A 20,830-nucleotide genomic window follows, 5' to 3' on the forward strand; every position below is an offset into this window, starting at 1 on the left:
CCATGCCGGACTGTTTCGATTGGTCCGGAGTCGAGAAAGAAAACGAAAAGCGAGCTGGATGCCGGCTTCTCTGAACTGAATAACTCTCTACATATGGAAATAAATCAATACTTACCCCAAGTAATTGCTTGGCCAAAGAGTCGTTCCCATAGTCAGGAGGAAGGTAGTGATTTGAAATTCGTTGTGCCGTGATAAGTTTGATATGAATAATGAGAAGAGCAAACAGAAGCCGAGATAGTCCCGGTAACACCCGCTGACTAAGCTGCCTCCGCCGCCACCAGCAGAACGAACTGAATAAAGCCACAAACAAGAAAAAACACAAACTTGGAATGTTTATTAATTCGAATTGGATGGGCGAAGTCCCGGCATCCACCAGATAATTGTCTGCCAAGTCTTTCAGGTCTATCAGACGTTGTTGGGGAAGTTTTCAGCAGACTTCCATTATCAGAAACGGAAAGTCACCACTAGAGATCAATTTCGTGCGGTATTCGCCGGAGAAAATTAAATAACACTTTCGCAAGTAGCCGCCGTGCTGCACTATAAATGGAATGATAGAATGGATGGGAGTTACTCATAAGAAACTGCCTGAGAATGCGTAATTAAATGCTTTCACGTACCTCTCGGCCGATAGTGTTCTTCTCCTTAAGTGGGTGATACTGCCTGAAGATAACGTGCGGTGCGACACAGTATCCTGTGCACTCTTCCACTGATTATTATTACACAATTAATGTCGCTGCCTAGAGTCGGTAGTGTGGAAACGTGTAAGGCCACTATCCTGGCCAATTAGCTAACTACCAGCGCGGCCCAAGGAACTACCACCGAACACAAAACCCCCCAATATTGAGTAACTCAGATCCGCAGGGGCAGAGAAAACAGTACACACTCCAATATCGCAGCCTCCTCTGAATATTACAAAAGCAAAATCGCAAAATAAAACTTATGCTAACTCGCTGCTCGTGCATCAGGTGGCGCTACGAACCGATAGAGGAGAAGCTTTGAGTGGACGTTCCGTTGTGTTTGGGGACGGGTTGTCAGCTCGTGGACGTCAATTTGCCATTCTTTTCGGTCGTCACGTCAAGTTTTGTGCTGCGGTGTGGCACATGTGCCGCAGTTAGTGTCCTTTCTTCGCGGTTTACGGGGATTTATCAGGCAATCGAAATGGAGTACATGGATTTCGGGGGTGCTGTCAAGCAGGAAACGGAAAACAAGGCGCAAATGTAAGTCGATTCGTGAATATCAAGTGCATTATAACCACTAAGAGCAGATGATTGTGTTTATGGTTTTATGCTATGGAGATTTTGAGTGATATCGTCAACTGGGCCTAGAACTACTGCATTTCCTCCTAGGACGTTCCTCAATTATAACGAAATATACTCGCATCGGAACGGTCACCTCTCGGCAACACGCGCATCAATAGTTCAGAATAGATTGAGGCCTTCTTGGCGCTGCATTCTGCTTCCCACCGTTCTTGCTCTGCCAATACTTGTTGCATTCAATAATATATCGCCCAAAAATTTAGTGTTGTTCTGTTGCAGACATCTTTAACGGAATTGAAAGACAACTTCTCATGAGCAATGAAAAAAGTACTTTAAAGAGATTATAAGACGCTACCACACTTCGTAAGATGACACACAACTGGAACTAAATTGCATTCACAGCATCAGGACAATGCGTCCTTTCAACTGCTTAATACGTAGGAAACCCTCCTTACGCCCACCCAAAACTGCTAATTTCCAACCAATTCCATTCACAACAATCCACCGTTCCGTTACACTTTTAATGTCAAGTTGAATAAATACAATTTCAAATTTGGTGAAATACTACTTCAGTGACATTCATCGCCTCGCCACCACCTCAAAGTTTTCCTACTTCAATATCATTTCTTCCTCGATTTACCAGCGGTCGGCTGCCTCTGCTTCCGCAATAAATTCATATCAGTCAACTTAGCATGAAGTCGTTTTTTCGCCTTAGCTAAATCTTCCCGTTGGCGGGAAGTTACAGCAGCTTCCGGATGTAGAAACTTCTTGCGTTCATCGTGGCGTACAGCCTCACCGCATCCATGGATTTCAGGCAGGCCATGCCTGAAGCAATATCGCTCTCGACAATATTCACAATTTTGTCCCATTAAATTGGTCTTTCGTTTACATTTCGCAAAGGCACAATGTACATCGAGGATTTTAACTGCCTCTAGGACATTACTTAGATCCCGTTCGATCGTTTGATTATCGAGGCCAGATAGGTGTTCGACGGCAGCTGAAGTTGAAGCTTGGGAAGCATTGATATAGAAGGAGTTTGATGGCTTTGACGTCATTCTTAGTTTAGAACTGTTCACTGAAACAAATCATTGAATACTTCAAATAACGCCGAGAATGTGGCCAATTTTACCAAAACAGAATAATGACAGGAAAGACAAGGCAAGCTAAAGTTCAGTTTGTCGTATTTTGTCACTGATACCACTAACATTATTCAAAACAAATTTCTCTCTAAACTAGTTTTACTTGCCCTTGAAATAGTTCTATCTTTATCTTAGTTATTCACTTGACATATTCATCATCATGAACGGCGCAACAACCGCTATCCGATCTAGGTCTGCCTTAATAAGAAACTCCAGGCATCCCGGTCTTGCGCCGATGCCTCCCATGATGTCGATATCGTCATCATAGTCCAGTAGTTGGGTGGACTTAAAGAGGATCGTACCCTCGCATTTACCTCAGCATCGCGAATCACTTTCTCCAGGGCCAGGTTAAAGACGGCACATGATAGGGCATCCCCTTGTCGTAGACCGTTGTTGATGTCGAATGGTCTTGAGAGTCATTCTCATTCTCTCATGGCCGTGTGCAGTTTTACCCTGGTTATGCTATTATAGACGGCTTTAAAGCCGATGAATAGATGGTACAACTGATGCCCATATTCCAGCAGTTTTTCCATCGCTTGTCGCAGAGGGATGTTCCTGATTTGCCTGGAGTGAAGTCTCTTTGGTATGGGCCAATGATGCTCTGGGCGTATGGGGCTAGCCGGCCAAGCAAGATAGCGGAGAATATCTTATAGATGGTACTCAGCAACGTGATACCTCTATAATTGCTGCACTGCGTGACATCGCCCTTTTTATGTATGAGAAATATAATGCCTCTTTGCCAGTCGTCAGGCAATGATTCGCTGTCCCACACCTTGAGCACAAGTTGATGCACCACTTGGTGTAATTGGTCGCCTCCATATTTAACCAATTCGGCTGTAGTTCCATCGGCTCCTGGCGACTTATGATTTTTAAGCCGATGAATTGGACGGACTGTTTCTTCTAAACTTGGTGGTGGCATTATTTGTCCGTCATCTTCAGTCGGTGGGACTTCCAACTCGCCGATGTCCTGATTGTTCAGTAGTTCATCAAAGTACTCAACCCGGAAATCAGATTTCCCTCTTTGCCTCGGCAGGATGAGCATCGAGGTATGTATAAGGCTTCATCCTGCTGACTTGTTGGTAAAACTTGCGCACCTGGTGCGGTTGCTCCCTGTACTTTTCGAGTTCACAGATCTGTTGGTTCTCTCAGGCTTCCTTTTTCCGTCCGTGAAGTCGCTTATCCGCTCGCCGGAGTCCCGTTTAAGTCTCCGCGCGTGCCCGCATCCTTTGAGAATGCAACATTACTCGGTATGCAGCATTCTTCGTTCCGTCACTAGCTTACCTTCATCGTCCAACCAGCCGTTCCAACTTTTTTGGCTGATAACGTTCTTCAGGTAATAGTGAAGATCATTTGTTGATGCTTCATCTCCAGGATCTCTGTTGACTGCGGTTGTTGCGGCATCCATTTCCCTCTTATAGGTAACGCCGAGGGTTGTGTTGTGGATGGCTTCAGTGTTAACTCTCACGTGATTGTCAGAGAGGATTCTGGGTGGTGTTGTTATTCGTGCTTGGAGTACCATGTCATTGAGATAGTGATCAACACATGGTCAATTTAGTTGAAAGTGGTCCCGTCTGGAGAGGCCTACGTATGTTTGTGGACCGCTTTCCGCGCAAACCAGGTACTTCCAACAACCATTTCGTGTGACACTGCTAATTGAATAATCCATAGTCTGTTATCATTTGTATTTTGATGTAAGGTATGAGAGCCAACGTATCGCCTGAATACGGGCTCCGTGCCTACTTGGCTGTTAAAATCCCCAAGTATGATTTTGATATCATATCTGGGGCAGGCTTCGAGGGTTCGTTCTACTGCCTCGTAGAAGGTATCCTTCTCCAACTCTGCAGTCTCCTCTGTAGGGGCGTGAACGTTAATGAGGCTTATATTTCTAAATTTGCCTCGCAAGCGCAGAGTGCATAGCATATGATTTCAAAGCCGATAACAGCAGGTTTAATTTTTTGGCTGACTAAGAAACCTACTCCGAGCGCATGGCTTACTGGATGGCCACTATAATATATGGTGTAGCGACTCTTCTCCAAGAAACCGGTCCCTGTCCAACGCTTCTTCTGTAACGCTGTTACATCAACCCTATATTGGAACAGGGTATTGGCTAGCTGCTTAGCAGCTTCATCTCTGTACAAGGAGTGCACGTTCCATGAGAAAATGGGCAAATTGTTATTCCTTTGTCGTTGCCGATTTCGTCGTTGTGTTATCCGTCCAGTCCGAGGCTTCTGTTGTGGCTTCGTAACTTCAGTTTTTCATGTAGGGTAGTCAGCCTTACCCAACTCCCAACCGGGAGGATCAGTTGGTATAATTTGTCCCGTTTTTAAACGCGAGAGACTCGTCTTCATCCTTCTCCGTCTGCAGTTTTTCGTTCAGAAAGAGCTCCCAGCGGTTACCACGTGGAGGTGGAGATAAGGTTTGGTAGTAGAGCTGTTGGTGTTGGTTCAGCAGGCGTTATGCTCCATCGTGGGTACCAATCCACGTTTCGTCCTGGGACCTATACTACCCTTTGACCACCACTTGACATATTCGTACAATTTTATCTGACCTATTGACCTCGTCGAGTTCTTGCTTCCCTTCCTCATTCAACTCAATCCTGCTTGAGAATCTACCTCATCTCTACTGAAAAGGATCACTACCTGGTCGACGTGAAGACATGTCTTAAGATCGCTTTATAGTTTGCTTATTTTCCAATCATACCATTGCAGGTATTGTGGTGGACCAAGTTCGCAAATTTTTCATTTGACAGATTAAACTCCATTACATCATTTTCTACTGATTCAAAAATAAATATTGATCCACGATAGAAATTAGTATTCAATGCCTTTAGCATTCAAGTCAGAAGGAATATAGACACGGTAGAGCTTTATTTATACATTGGTTGGTTCGCAAATAGACAGTATACGTGCTTTTTTAAATGCGTATAGCATCTACATGAAAAGTTAACTGACGGTTTCGTTCAGGGCAGAGGTAACTCATCAGACACAGTCTCATCTCTACCTTGGGAGCAGGGTGACCGACGGTAGCGACATGTGGTAATCGCTCCATTTATATATAATCGCAAACACGACATGAGTGCGAAAGCGGCACGTTTAAATGCAATTTTGGGTACCTCAACATAAAACCGTCAATTTTGGAGTTATACGGGTTTTCCACCCACCCATTCAACTGTATTTAAAATGAAGGTGTGGACAGTAGTAAAATTATTGACCGTATTCCTTTTCCTACCAGTTAGTCGTCAAGACTGTCTTTTTCGTTCGTCTAGGTCAAGCTCGACTTTTTGCATTCCTGTTTTTATTGCGCTGATAATCTTGTCAGCGTATATTTCACCATTTTGAGGTAGTTTGACGATATCGATCAAACCCAAGTCATTCACAAAACCATTGCTGCCCCTCGACTGCACCATGGGTTATCATTCAATTTCTTGAAAGATCGATCAATTCATTTTCATAAACTACACGAAGGATCGTTTCCTCTTGTGATCCTTAAATCTATAGTTAAAATACGAATTCAAGCAGGAGAGTATAGAATGATGTAGCTCTTCTTGCAATACTGGTTTCTGACTCAATCAATTTTATTTTACGAAGCCAGCCATCGTGAGTATGATTCGGATAATGTACTTTCAAAGTGTGTTGGATTATTTTATTTTGTTTAAAAGGGATGCATTCTTGATTACTTTAATGCATCGAAGCAAGATTTTCTGTAATTACAATCTGTATTAAACCATTCTCTCCATATTAATCTGCAAAAGCGTGTATTTCGTGAGTGAACATATTTACCAAGGAATGAGTAATAGGAATTATGGATATATTGTAAATAATAATGTATCTTTTGAAAGAGAAAAAGTAACTATATCCTGTGGAAAAAATGTTAATTTGTCACTACATTTCATGGTGCTCCCATCAATCGAGCCTCAACACGAAAACCAAGTATAAATAACAAAACAGAGCAAACATACACAATGATAATACTGTTCAAAATATATTACTCGGAAAATAAATAAAAAACATGTCGGATACCGCAAGCTCAGCGCTTCAGATATGAAAGGTTTTTTGGATTTTTATGCAAGAATATTTGGCTACACGGTGCACACTGTAAGAAAATCACAATCTAGTGGGATTTAATTCTTTTTGTACGCAACACATAAGTTCGTTTGAAATAAGTTATTAAATAATGTTTATAACAATGCATGCATTGTAAGTTACTTATTGCAGGGAAAATACATATATAAAGTATGTTATTCGTCCGTTATGGGAAGGGGCAGCATTATGCATTTTCACTAAATCTGGCTTTTATTTCTTCTCAGAGTACACCTTAAGCTTGGTATGTGAGCACGCAAATAAGATACTGACGTCGTAATTAACGAGAATAATTGGAATTCGAGTGAAATATTAAAATTCCATTCAAGAAGAATATAATTCTCCCCAGCCCTTTTTTATATCTGACGTAGGTTAAATTCTTGGCATTTGCTAATAATATTTAACTCAGAGTGTGAAGCGTATGAGGTTGACTATTATCAATACAGGGCTTTCCATCAAATGATTTATTTAAATCGCTTTATAAAAAATAGAAGGCAATGGGAATTTTTAGCTATTTGACACGGATCTATCGTGCACTCGTCGCTCCTCACATCTTCCTTTTCTTCAGCCGTTGTCCCGTTCACAAACGGGGTCTGCTCGTCGTGATCGGTTTCACCATTTTATTTTATCAAATGCCTGATCAGGATGTAATCGCGAGGCCTTTAAATCCCCATCCAGCGTATCAAGCTACCGTTGTTTCGGCCGGCTTTTTGGTGGCTTACCATTGACTTCGGTGTTAGCGTGAATTACGTGACCATACCATCGAAAACGCCTAACTCGCAGTTTTTCCACGATCGTTGCAACCCCATATCGTTCGCGGATATTCTCATTTCGGACGTGATCAGAACGTGTCACGCTACCAGTGCAATGCAACATCTTCGTCTCCATTACCGCAAGACGCCGTTCATTGCCTTTTATAGTCGACCAACATTCAGAACTATAGAGAGCGGCAGGCGGACGACATTGTGCTAAATTTTAGATTTGAGACGTGGGCTAATATGTCAATCACAAAGAACACCACCAATTTCATTACGCAGTTTTCCATTGGCTCATAACATTGACCCGAGATATTTAAATCACTCAGTTCTGGGCAGGTTAGTGCCATTGGCAGATTGGCTCGAGCCAATGGAGAACTGCATTATGCTCCTCACAGGGAAGCACAAAACCTTTTGCATCTGAAGCGTCAAGCTTCCGGTTTCCCGACTTGTTTTTTAATTAAAATGCATCTGGCAACTAGAGGGTTAAGAAATCGAAAAAAATAAACTTAATATTGTTTATCATTTCGCCTATTGTGTCGACGCAATTTTCGGTTATTTTGGAATCAATTATTGTATTAAGTCGAGGTATTCCTGTTCCTATATTACTTTCATCATTGATGTTAACTAATATTAATTTGACAGTCGAAAAAGATACGAATGGGGCCAATCCACCGGTTTTATAGCAGACATTTTCCGATTGCGAATAGATTGGTATGTACCTTAACCTAAAATATGATCGTCACTTTCCGAGGGGTTGAGTCAACCAACGACCCCGGTGATTACGACAGAGTATGCTTCCACCCACATTCGAAATTCGGTAGTTTTCATTGCTTCAGTAATGCGTTGCCTATTTTCGGTAACCTTTACCGCAATCAGACAATATATCCATACTGTAAATAATAATGAGTTAATTTCTGTGTGGTTATTCATTTGCGATGCCAATACCCGGAGCTTACAAAAACTGTTTCGCTTGAAACGTCTCACCATAGTGTTAAAGCTCTTACCGTACATGATCTTGTCAGTTCTTATGGTTTTTAGAAAGAAAAATTGCGAACTCTTGGTCACGTTCAAGAAAAGAATCTTCCGAAGAATTTTTTGGCCACCTCTACATGAGTCTATATCAACAAATGATCTTCACAACCACCTGAAGAACGCTATCATTGATACGGCCACAAACATACTTGGCCCCAGCCGCAAAACAAATCGGAACGGCTGGTTTGACGATGAATGTAAGCTAACAACGGAACGGAAGAATGCTGCATACCGAGTAATGTTGTATTCTCAAAGAACGCGGGCACACGCAGAGACATATCACGAACTCCGTCGAGCGGAGAAGCGACTTCACAGACGGAAAAAGGAAGCCTGGGAGAACCAACGAGTCTGTGAACTCGAAAACTACAGGGAGCAACCGCACCAGGCGCAGAAGTTTTACCAACAAGTCAGCATCCCGCCGAGACAAAGAGGGAACTCTGATTTCCGACAAAATGGGCATATTGGAGCGATGGATTGAGTATTTTGATGAGCTATTGAACAACCAGAACATCGGCGAGTTGGAGGTCCCGTCAAATGAAGACGACGAACAAATACTGCCACCACCAAGTATAGGAGAAACAGTCCGTGTAATTCATCGGCTTAAAAATCATAAGTCGCCAGGAGCCGATGGAATTACAGGCGAATTGGTTAAATATGGAGGCGACCAGTTACACCAAATGGTTCATCACCTTGTGCTCAAGGTGTGGACAGCGAATCAATGCCTGACGATTGGCAACGAGGCATTATCTGTCTCATACATAAAAAGGGAGATATCACACAGTGCAGCAATTATAGAGGTATCACGTTGCTGAGTACCATCTATAAGATATTCTCCTCTATCTTACTAGGCCGGATAGCCCCATACGCCCAGAACATCATTGGCCCATACCAAAGAGGCTTCACTCCAATCAACCAGGCAAATCAGCAACAGATCAGATTTTCTCTCTGCGGCAATCGATAGAAAAACTGTTGGAATATGGACAACAGTTGTACCATCTATTCATCGAATTTAAAGCCGCCTATGATAGCATAATCAGGGTAAAACTCTACACGGCTTTGAGACAATTCGGTATTCCAACGAAATTGATAAGACTGACTAGGCTGACTCTGACCAATATGCGAGGCCAGATAAAAGCACCAGGATCACTCTCAAGACCATTCGACATCAACAACGGTCTACGACAAGAGGAGGCCCTATCATGTGTCCTCTTTAACCTGGCCCTCGAGAAAGTGATCCGCGATGCTCAGGTAAATGCAAGAGGTAGGATCCTCTTTAAGTCCATCCAACTACTGGGCTATGCTGACGATATCGACATGATGGGAAGAACGATCCGAGGCGTACAAACTGCCTTCATCCAGATTAAGCAGGCGGCGCGAGATCTTGGGCTGCACATCAGTGAAGGCAAAACAAAACGCTAGTTATAGTATCTCAAGCAAGCCTGTTAGGAATTTTAGTATATTCCCTACTTTCAGATCTTTCAACTTTGCATCTGGTATTCAGTTTTCTCCCAGATGCTTCGACCTATTTTGCACAAGTGCCGATCACTGCCCCAGAACGTGTATAGAGGTTTCATCACACTCCGCACAGAACCTGCAGGCAGTGCCCATAGATATCTCTAGTTCCCCTAGGTGAGCACTCAGCGTGGTTACACGTGGAAAGACACCATACGAAGCATCGAACTCTACATTATATTTCTGGCTTTAAAGGAGATGTTTGATCGTTTGCCACATAAACTCACTTGATATGCATTGCGGCAACACTTAATGCCGGAAGAACTCGCAAGCTGGACGGATTGTTTTACTGCGATTCGAGAAGTAAAACTCGAAAGTGTAGCAGTTATATCAAAATCGCTTCGTGTTTCTTTCGGTGTTCGAAGAATCCCCCCTTGTCATTACCCTCTATCCTTGTTATGGAGACTATCGCACGGAATATTCGACGTTCAACGCACTATACACTGTGCAAAGTTTTCCTAGTGTCTCATAACAAAGTTGACATCAAACAAGTGTTAAGAAATTGCTCACGCACCAGCTCAACTTGTATGAAGTGGCGTTGTGATCGCAACATAATTAAAAGGAGAAAAACTTTTCATCCAACAACATTGAGAACTATTGCTGCCTTCACTCGCTATGCATAATTGTAGCAACTAAATATATTAAGTGAAAGCAATTCTACCTTAATGACCGGCCGGAACACGATCCAACTTTGAATCAAATGAAAACCTTTCGGAAAATTCCCTCAAACCTAATTGTTTCGAGAATTCTTTTTTCAAGTTTTGTTGACTCTTCTCCAAGGAACAATCGTTAGTTCGGACCCGAATTTCGCTCCGCTTTGCAAGTTCAAAATAAAAAATCCAATACTCCGCACCGTCTCCTTTTGCATTTGCCTTGTTAAAGAGCCAAGGAAAGAAAAAAGAAACGAATCGGCTTTCCCGGGCGATAACATTTTAAGTGGTTTATTCTTCCAAAAGGGTCCATCAATTGGAACTTGATACAGGAAAGTTTGCTTCTCCCAATGACTAAATGTTCAACCTCATTAAAATTGTTGGAAATCCCCCCGAGTTTAAAGCAAAAAGAAATATTAAAGGCAAGCGTCACTGCAACCCGCAGTATCATGATGTGATTGAATCAACCCTGTGCAGTGCTTAATCACTGAACTCTTGAAATAAAAGGCAAACCTCAAGTAAATAATCTTAAGACCTAATTTATTAAAGCGAAAAGCTTCACTTGGGTGAGACCATACATTCAACATTATTACATTTATAGTTATATAAACGACGTACATTGTTTTTCGAGTCGAATTGAATTTTCCATGATCGTTCGTTAACATTTTGGGTTTCAAGAGCGCAACTTGGCAAACTCTTCAACTCATGATCGTAGCGAGGCGACATATATGCTAAATGCATTGTATTTTAGTATATTATCCACCTTGGGTTGCACGTTCCATTGGAACTGGCGATAGCGGTTCTAACAGAGGAATCCATCGAGAATAGTGTCGGAACTGAGAAAATTACAGACTTATAAAGTACAGGCAATACGCTCGTCATTTACCGAAAACCTTTTTAGTCAATGGTCGTTCGCGTTTCTTCTCTTTGATGAAAAGAAATTCTCGCCGTATTGCACTTGATCGAACCTCGAGCAGGAAATTGATTTTCGAGTTTATCTCATTGGCAGTTACGGCGTCGGTTTCGAATACGTAGCTCTTGAAATTATCTGCTGCAGGCGCGAGATTAAGATGCAACGGGCTGGCCGACGAAGTGTTCGACGAGAGATAGTTTTGGCTTGTGTTTGGCATCACGTCGGTGAAGTTCTTGCTTTGCGGGTTCACAACATACCACAGGCGAATCTGTGCTTTCATCGGATGCTTCTCGACCACCTCGCAGTACGCCACAGACTCAATGTTGAAGTTGACGGGACGGAATTTGAAGAATCGCGAATTCTGCACTCGTACCGGGTCGATTTCTATCCGCTCGCCGGAGATTCCCAATTGTACTTTGGTTTTGAAGGGGCCGTGTATTAAGTTGAGATTGTACGTTTTGTAGAGTGGAGCCTCGATCTTCGAGTTGTGGCCGAGCATCCGCGCCATGTCGCCATCGGAATGACTGTTGGAAATACTACGTATGGCTGCAACGGCCGCCTCGCTGGCGGACTCCATCTCGGAGGTCATAGAAAGTGAACGGTAATCGATGACAACCTGAGCGATAGGCTTCCGCACGGTCAGGGCTAGATGGGTGAATCCGAATTTCGCGCACGGCTCACGTAGGTCTAGCGGGGGCAGGTCCATGTCTATTTCGCCGTCTTCCTCGGTGAGATACAGTCCGTAGTTTCGAGCCGACTGCAGCTGGATGTCGGGGTACTGAATGCTGCATTTATAGCAGATGTAGCCTATGACTTCCTCGATTGTCGCGTTCGCCGCCACGCAAACTTTCATCGGAAAATTTCGCAGGTTTTCCGGAAGCATTGTGAGAAATATGCTGAGATTCTTGGTGGCAATCCCAGTCTGTGAAGTACCATCGAACCGAGCGTACTGCAGAAATTTGTTCTGTGACTGCTTCGGGCACATAGTCAACTGTTCCGAGAGTCGACTTATCGGCGGCTTTTTGCTAACGTCGTCCGGCGCTTGTGTTTGCTTCACTTCCTTCCTTTCGAAAATGTCCGTGTCGGTAGCCTCTGATACGGTTGAATCGTCCACTTTCACACTCCGAATCCGCGCGGCTTTTCGTCGCGCCTGATTCATTTTCTCCAGCTTTTGGGCCGTGTTGGTGCGATATCGATGTGACCCAATTTCGGGGAAGACTTGAATATCGAACGACTGTGACGCTGGATCCAGATCTTCGTCGTCGCTCTGGTCGAGTCCGGGATAACAAACGAATTTTGCGAGATCCTCGGTCCGGTACGCGGCTCCCTCCGCAGTCTCTTCCACTTTTTTCTGCTGACCACGCTTCAGGAAGTGCTTGGCTAAGTCATCGCTCAGCATCACCGCCTCGCACATTCCAGTGTCGTCAGTGGAAATGCACGAATTCCGTATGTGACATAGTAGCCAGTGTCGATTATTGTAGGTGGCCATTTTGCAGATGTGATTTCTTTTATTTTGCTACTTGGAAATATTTAAATAATTATAATTACGGGCACTAAACCTAAATAGTGTTGACAGGAGTTTGACAAGTGTGTTGTTCACTGTCATTTCTTAGCGCGACAAAGCTAGAGCGCGTATTTTCCTTCAAGCGTTATGAGAGATATCTGGTGGTAGTGATGGTAAGCGATAGCGTTCATATTTGCAAAACTGTTAAGCGCAGCGAAAGGTTGCAAACGTTAACGAACCTCGGCAAATTGCTTTTGATACTGTTGGTTCTTATAAATTCATGGAAATGATGGAAGAAGAAAATATTCGCTTCAATAATAATGAGTTATTAATAACAAATTACTAATGTGGCGTGCGGAAAAATTATGAGCTCATAATTTATTTCTGTAGCAACTGTGGATAGTGGGTTAATCGCGATTTGCTTAATTTGTAAATCGTATTGAGTATATTTTATGAATATAATTGAACCTTGAACCCGAATCTCAAGAGGTCAACGATTCCCTTCGAGCTATCGATACCTTAGGGTACCGAAATTCGAGATATCAAAGTCTAACAATTCCGAATAGAAAGAAACTAGAAAAGAAATTCACATTTAAACGAGACAAATTTGTCTTAATTTTTTTTCTCTGGATTTTCAATTATTTCTCTTGGAGACATGCTTCGCTAGTGCATGGTAGCACACCGAACTGATTTTTTTTTATACATAGAAATATTAAATTTTGGAAATTTGATAGCACTTCTTCCAAAATGCTCAAAACCTTAACAAATTGCTAAAATTCAAAATCGGTTGCCAAATTAAAGTGTGTGCTGGAGCTTTCCATCGTAAGAATTGAATTAGTAAGAGGTTACGAGTTCGAGTCGCTCTCTTTGGGTCCTCGCACTGCAATGTCTGGATACTGCCGCCTCCGGTCACTCCAGTATAAGTAGTACACCCTAGCTTCTTGGATATAGACGAAACTTTCAACAACGTTAGTAGCAACGCCATCAAGGAAGCCTTGACCAGTATTGGATTGGAGGTGTGTCTTACGCATTGGATTATATTCATGCTGAGTACCAGGATAATCCAGTCGGATCTTGGAGGCAACCACTTGACCAGAGCTGCAAACAGAAGCACGCCCCAAGGTGGCGGCATCTCTCCGGTGCTCTGACTAATAGTGATGGGTAGCAGCGGGGTGAAGGTAGTGGCGTATGCCGATGACTTGGTAATATTATGTTTCCGTCCATTATTAACGACATTGTGAAAGAAGCGTTGCGAAAATTGTGCCTGTGGGTCGCAAGATGCGGACTCGGAACTGATGCTATTCACCACCAAAGCAAGCATGCCTGAATTCCACCTATCAGGGCTGAATGAACAAAGATTGGTTCTTTCTTCCAATGTAAAGTACCTGGGTGTAATCCTGGATCCAAAACTTAATTGGAGATTGAACATGGAACTGAGGGTTAAGAAGGCTTGTATAGCCTTCTATGCCTCCAAGAGAACTTTTGCAAAGAAATACGGTCTCCGGCCGAGGATGTTCACTGCTGTGGTGCGTCCAATCCTAACGTACGGTTCTATTGTATGGTAGCAGGCTTTGAGTAAAAAATACAATAGGATGAAGCTTAATAGGATTCAAAGAACCGCGTGTGCAGGTGCTACTGGGGCTCTGCAGTCCTGCCCGGCAGATGCTCTCAATGTACCCCTACATCTCCTCCCCTTGGATCTCCACATTATATACGTTGTAGCGTGCAATGCCGTCAAGCTACGTGAGTCTGGATGCTGGGCAGCGAAGTCCTACGGCCACAGTAACATCCTAGGCGAAGTACCTCGGGAAATCTGGGCATTCCCCACGGACTACACCACACGCAAACTAAACTCCACGAGAACCTTTGCTGTGGATTTTCCAAACAGGGCAAAATGGAAGACCGGCGGTGTGTTGCAAGGTTATGACATAGTATTCTCTACCGATGGATCAAAGTTGGTTCTCGAATACACACAATGAATCCAAGCCGTAGGGTCTCCCATGTTTCGCCAGTATATTCCAAGCGGAAGTACTGACGATACTGGAAGTCTGTCGATGGCTGGAGCGTGATTCGAGCCCCAAGCGTAACATAGCTATTCTGACCAGCCAAGCGCCCATCAAGGCCTTGCACTAAACGACGACATCCTCCAGGCTGGTGGGACAGTGCAAAGACGCGCTGAACAGTCTGAGCGCCACGCTCAAGGTCACTCTCCTCTGGTTTCTCGGGTCTAGGAACATAGAAGGGAATGAATGTGCTGACGGATTGGCCAGGCAGAGCTCTGCTCTTGGCAGCTCTTCGGCGGGTACATTCAGCTGCCAAGGGCGGAGTCTACTCGCACTACCTAACAGCCGCGGAACTCAGATAGCGAATGCTTACCAGCTATGCCAAGTTAAGGAGGACTTGGCCCGCTTATAACATAGCCCGACAACGAGAGCTCCTGTGCCAGACGCGTGCAAGTTCAGGATTACCGCGGTCAGCACGGGGAACTGGCCCATAGCGGACCATGCCGTCAGGCTCGGCATACCCTACAATTCGCATTGCATAAGCTGCGGAGAAGGGAAGAGAAACCCTCATGGACTTTGTCTCCGATTCCCTAGCTCTAGCTAGAGTCATACTGGACACTGGGTAAAGCAATCCTTGGGGAGCAGCCACTGATAGTTACCTACCTCCGAGGAATACATGAGGACTGGCAAAATCATTATCTTGTACAGTAAGAGCTTTGACCCTACGGTGACACGTTTCGAGCGGAACAGTTTTTGTAAGCTGAAATAAGCTCTGTTGGCTGCCACCAACCGTGCGTGGATTTCGTCGACATAGCTGTTATCGTTTGTGATTTTCGACCCTCGATAAAATAAATTTTCAACGCTATTAAAGTTGTAGTTTCCTATTTTTATTGTTCTCGTTTGACGAGTGCTATTCGATGTAGTTCGTTCTTTCGTTTTTGGCGCTGACGTTGCCACCATGTACTTCGTCTTGCCTTTATAAATGTGCAGCCCAAGATCTCGCGCCACCTGCTCGATCTGAATGAAGGTAGACTATACATCTCGGGTTGTTATTCCCATAATGTCAACGTACGGCAGTAGTTGGGTGGACTCGAAGAGGATGATGCCTCTTACGTTGATATCTGCATCGCGAATCACTTTTTCCAGGGCCATGTTAAAGAGGACGCGTGATAGTGCATCGCCTTGTCTCACACCATTGTTGATGTTGAATGGTCGCGAGGGAGATCCTGCTGTTTTTATCTGGCTTCACACATTGGTCAGAGTCAGCCTAGTCAGTCTTATCAATTTCGCCGGGATACCGGATTTTCTAATGGCCGTCTACAGCTTAAACCTGGCTATGTTATCATAGGCGGCGGTGCAACTGATGTCCATATTCCAACAGTTTGCCATCGTTTGCCGCAGAGAGGAAATCTGATTTCTTGCTAATTTGCCTGTAGTGGAGCCTCTTCGGTATGTGCCAATAATGTGTAACGTGATACCTCTGTAATTGCTGCTATGCATGATATCCCCCTTTTTATGTATGGGACAGTCAGTCCTGTACCTGTTATGGAGATTTAATCCCACCGTCTTCTTAAGACACGGATTGATTTTGTGACCACAACCAGAGCTCCGCCGAAGCAAGCTACGACGGTACCAGTCTATACCAAGTGCATGGCACAGCATTCGTACTGGTGGATGCAAGACCTACCTAAATCTCTAAGGAGTACGGCATCCGTGTTGAAACGCAACACCACGCCGAGGTCCGAAAGTCTCTGTTCGCATGAACGTAACCACAACCCCCATGAAGCTCCCACTAGGGGACCAACCGCAAACAACCGAGCTACACTCACATACAACAGGAATTCTCCCGAAGTATTGAGTCCCGGGGCTATCCCGGTTCCCATGGTACCAGTATACCCCTGGTAAAGTTTCGTGACCAGTTGCCACTTCAGATGAGTCCCCGTGCAGACTCGGGTCTGATCGGCCTGATTAGGCCTTTGGAGCATTCGTCTACTGCATCACGGCCGGTAAGCCAATGCGTTACAGCATCTCCCAGTGCCACCACTATGGAGGTTCTCCTCGGCCACTTGGTTTTGGTTCAGCTGATAGGATTGCCGCCCCGTCTTCCTCACCACCATCTCTGAGCACCTATGTATGGGACAGATAATGCCTCGTTGCCGGTCGTCAGGCATTGATTCACTGTCGCACACCTTGAGCATCAGTTGATGAACTACTTGGGTTAATTGGCCGGCTCCATACTTAACCCATTCGGCTGTAATTCCTTCGGCTCCTGGCGAATTATGGTTTTTAAGCTAATGAATTGCAAGGATTGTTTCTTCCTTCCATGCTTGGTGGTGGCAGCATTTGTCAGTCGTCTTCAGTTGGCGGGACCTCCAACTGGCCGATGTTCACCCATCGCTCCAATGTGCCCATTTTGTCGCAAATCAGATTTCCCTCTTGCTTCGGCAGGATAAACATCGAGGTATATAAGTTTTTATCCTGTTGACTTGTTGGTAAAACTTCTGCGCTTGATGCGGTTGCTCCCTGTACTTTTCCAGTTCACAGACCTGCTGGTTCCCCCAGGCTTTCTTTTTGCGTTTGTGAAGTCGCTTTTCCGCTCGCCGGAGTTCGTGATAAGTCTCTGCGCGTGCCCGCGTCCTTTGAGAATGCAATATTACTCGATATGCGGTATTCTTTCGTTCCGTTGTTAGGTTACATTCATCGTCGAACAAGCATTTCCGACTTTTTCCATAGCTATTCTATGGTCTTGTAGATAGCTATGGATAAGAACATAGAGCGCGGGTATGCACTGCCTTCTTTCCAACTCTTTGAGTACCGCTGGCCTCCAAATATGGTCGAAGGTTCCCTCAATAACCAAGGCCATTGGAGGCACATAGAGCTTCTGGTTAGTTTGCACAATACATTCCACTTTATAGTTGGCATCCTCGTTTTCCGTAGGGAACCCCAACTGACGCTGCATAACTCTCGTTTTGCCACTAAGTATGGTATTGAGTCTGTTTAGAATGAGCTTTTCCCGCTCTTTGCCAGCCACCGGGACCAAACATATTGAACTGTTTCATTTCACTTCTTCCGCATTCTTTCCCTCTCCTTTACATATATCTTGAATTAAACTCCCCCTCGGTCTCCCACATTGTGGAAAAGATTTTCTGCTGAGGCAGCCGATGGGACATGCACTGCATCTCTATGAAGTCGTATCTACCGCCATTCTGAAGATCTCAACTTTGAATTGGTCATCCATCCCTTGGCCCTTAACCATTGCGAATTCGAGTAACTGCAGCTGCAAGTTCCACAATTTCGAACGGTCTCCTAGCGTTTGCTTTCTTTCCATCGCGGCCTGCTAACCTACTCCTGATCGACTGGTTAAGAGCACGCTGACTTTATGTGCCTCTGTGGAACAGCATCAAGGGAAAGGCCTGCTAACATGGATCTAGTTTTTTGTTGTCCGCTTCCCAGGTTTGATCGATGTAAGTGGTTCCTCTCTCACCTTTTCAGCGAGGATTCTTTGCACTCGAAAAGCGTTTAAAGTTGAAGCTTCCTCTGGATCATCACTGTTAGGTACCCAGGATTGCTCTACGCTTGAGGTTGTTGAGAGTACCTACGTATGTCTCCTGTTCACTCCTATTGTGGCATTGGCATTGCGTTGCGGTTTTAATATCATTACACTTAATGTCGTGCAAGTGATAAGCCTATTGCAGCAGGACAGCACGGAGATAAATACAAACGTCCATGACGTACCGAAATTCAAAATCTTTCTCTTTATTCATATATTATTGATGTCCCCTTCGTGGAGCTCGACATATGCTTTCACTTCTCGATTCCGAGACTATGCCGGTCCTACATCGCCCTACATCATGGGTCCTTTGGCTGTGTCTCTTTCTTTAGTTTTAAGCGTAAGTTAAGTCACTTACTTGCTCCTCCCTCTGAGGATAATGCGTGACTAGAAATTTACTGTTTGTCATTAAATAAATATTTTAACACTTTGCACTTCAAATCTCATCTCGGAATGTTATTTAATTTCAGATTATGTTGCGAGTGTGGTATTCTCATCGAACCAAATCCAGCAAATATGTGTGTCCAATGTTTGCGAAATCATGTTGACATCACAGAAGGCATTCCAAAACAAGCTGTCCTATACTTCTGCAGGAATTGTGAAAGGTATTTACAGCCCCCAGGGGAGTGGATTCACTGTGCACTCGAATCGAGGGATTTACTCGCACTTTGCCTGAAACGCTTAAAAGGTCTGAAAGATGTAAAACTCATTGACGCCGGGTTCGTATGGACCGAGCCACATTCACGACGTATCAAAGTAAAATTAACTGTGCATGGTGAAGTTCTGGGAGGAACCGTTTTGCAACAAATATTCATTGTTGAATTTACGGTTAACAACCAAATGTGTGACGATTGCCATCGAACTGAAGCAAAAGATTATTGGAGGTGCTTAGTTCAGGTGCGTCAACGGGCAGAGAACAAGAAAACGTTCTACTACTTGGAACAGTTGATTCTGAAACACAAGGCTCACGAAAACACATTGGGTATCAAACCGATACACGGTGGACTGGATTTCTTTTATTCATCTGAGAACCATGCCAGAAAAATGGTTGATTTCCTACATACAATGCTTCCCGTAAAATCAACGAATTCAAAACGTCTTATTTCGCATGATATTCACAGCAACTCTTATAATTACAAGTACACATTCAGTGTGGAAATTGTTCCGGTTTCGAAAGATAGCTTAGTGTGCTTGGGTAAAAAATTACAGCAGCAATTGGGCGGTATTTCGCCACTTTGCCTAGTGCAGAGAGTTGCGAACACGATTCACTTAATCGATCCAGTAACTGCTCAAAGTAAGAACTTAGTTTTATTTCGTTCATTTCAATATATTTCAATTCAAATTGTTTTTAAAATTTTCAGTTGCTGAAGTGACGAGCACAGTTTACTTCCGATCTCCATTCGAGGCTATCTGCAATCCTAAACAATTGGTTGAATTCATCGTCATGGATATTGAAGTTATTTACGACAAAGATCGTAAATTTTTCCCGGGTCAAGGAAAAATCTCCAACAAACATGTCCTCTGTGATATTTGGGTAGTAAAAGCCTCAGAACTCGGAGTAAATGACAACACAATCCATACAAAAACCCATTTGGGACATCTTTTGAAGCTCGGAGACTCAGTTCTAGGGTATAATCTGGAAGACGCCAATATCAATAATGATGATTTCGAAAAATTGGACAAAGAACGAATTCCAGATGTGGTACTTGTTAAGAAATTCTATGGGGACAAGATGGATCGCGTGAACTTGAGAAACTGGAAGTTGAAACATTTGGCTGACGAGTCAACTGACTTTGATAGAAAGAACAAGTGAGTGGTTTTTCATTTTGTTTTCGTGACCTGAAATTCACATAATCTTTCTTCCGTTGCAGTGATTACAACGAATTCTTGGAAGATCTGGAGGAAGATGTTGAAATGCGGCAAAATATTAACATCTTCAAGGATCCAACTAAACAAATTCCTGTCACAGTGGATGAAGCGGAAAGCAGTGGGTTGCCACGTATCACGTTGGAGGAAATGTTGGATGATCTAGTTTTAGACGATGTTGAAATGGGCGAAGATGAAAGTTAGTCTATGAGGACTTCCTAATTCCCAGAAGCATTATTGTTTGCCTCAGGTCGTGTTTCTAATGAATGAAATGCAAAATTGTATATTCAACTATACGGAAAATTTGAACCTAATAAAGTGTTTTCTTTATAAATTTCAATGTGTCTTTTAAAATAGAGAACGGAATTGAGGGCTTCTCAAATGCGTCAACTTGAACAAGAATAAGCAAAATAAGATGGTAAGATTTTGGGGAGAGGGCATTTGGATCATTATCAAGCAGTGTGCCGAGTTTATATCACCGGGAGATCTGCTTTCCTTTAATGTCGAGAAAGGTTTCGGCAACGTGAACAGGGAGTGCATTTGGCATGCTTTATGCAGCAACTTAAAA

The 20,830-nt window shown here is 43.7% G+C and overlaps 3 protein-coding genes across 3 annotated transcripts in view; 1 reads left to right on the top strand and 2 right to left on the bottom strand.

Annotated features, from left to right (window-relative positions):
- Nucleotides 1-915, bottom strand: part of LOC119658250 — a 54,655-nt gene extending 53,740 nt beyond the window's left edge. Inside the window, exons 1-2 of the mRNA XM_038065525.1 lie at nucleotides 618-915; nucleotides 116-537 (exon numbers count right to left, since the gene is read on the bottom strand). The gene's annotated coding sequence lies outside the window, so the exon portion shown is untranslated. The remainder of the gene's footprint in view (nucleotides 1-115; nucleotides 538-617) is intronic.
- A 93-nt stretch (nucleotides 916-1,008) lies between these two features.
- Nucleotides 1,009-20,602, top strand: LOC119658252 (60S ribosomal export protein NMD3). The gene is made up of 4 exons (XM_038065536.1): nucleotides 1,009-1,217; nucleotides 18,867-19,690; nucleotides 19,758-20,205; nucleotides 20,268-20,602. The coding sequence occupies exons 1-4, from the start codon at nucleotides 1,159-1,161 to the stop codon at nucleotides 20,464-20,466; spliced, it is 1,530 nt and encodes a 509-aa protein (XP_037921464.1). The 5' UTR covers nucleotides 1,009-1,158; the 3' UTR covers nucleotides 20,467-20,602.
- On the bottom strand, nucleotides 10,950-13,224 carry LOC119658253 (stress-activated map kinase-interacting protein 1). Its single transcript, XM_038065537.1, has one exon. It carries the CDS (start codon nucleotides 12,826-12,828, stop codon nucleotides 11,305-11,307), a length of 1,524 nt encoding a protein of 507 aa, XP_037921465.1. The 5' UTR covers nucleotides 12,829-13,224; the 3' UTR covers nucleotides 10,950-11,304.
- Nucleotides 20,603-20,830: the final 228 nt, after the last annotated feature.

The sequence above is a fragment of the Hermetia illucens genome, chromosome 5 (assembly GCF_905115235.1).
Source record: "Hermetia illucens chromosome 5, iHerIll2.2.curated.20191125, whole genome shotgun sequence".
Classification (NCBI taxonomy): Eukaryota; Metazoa; Arthropoda; class Insecta; order Diptera; family Stratiomyidae; genus Hermetia; species Hermetia illucens.

Coding starts and splice junctions, on each gene's coding strand:
- LOC119658252 (XM_038065536.1), top strand. CDS start 1,159: ATGGAGTACATGGATTTCGGGGGTGCTGTCAAGCAGGAAACGGAAAAC. Junction 1,218..18,866: donor ACGGAAAACAAGGCGCAAAT/GTAAGTCGATTC, acceptor ATTTAATTTCAG/ATTATGTTGCGAGTGTGGTA. Junction 20,206..20,267: donor GACTTTGATAGAAAGAACAA/GTGAGTGGTTTT, acceptor CTTCCGTTGCAG/TGATTACAACGAATTCTTGG.
- LOC119658253 (XM_038065537.1), bottom strand. CDS start 12,828: ATGGCCACCTACAATAATCGACACTGGCTACTATGTCACATACGGAAT.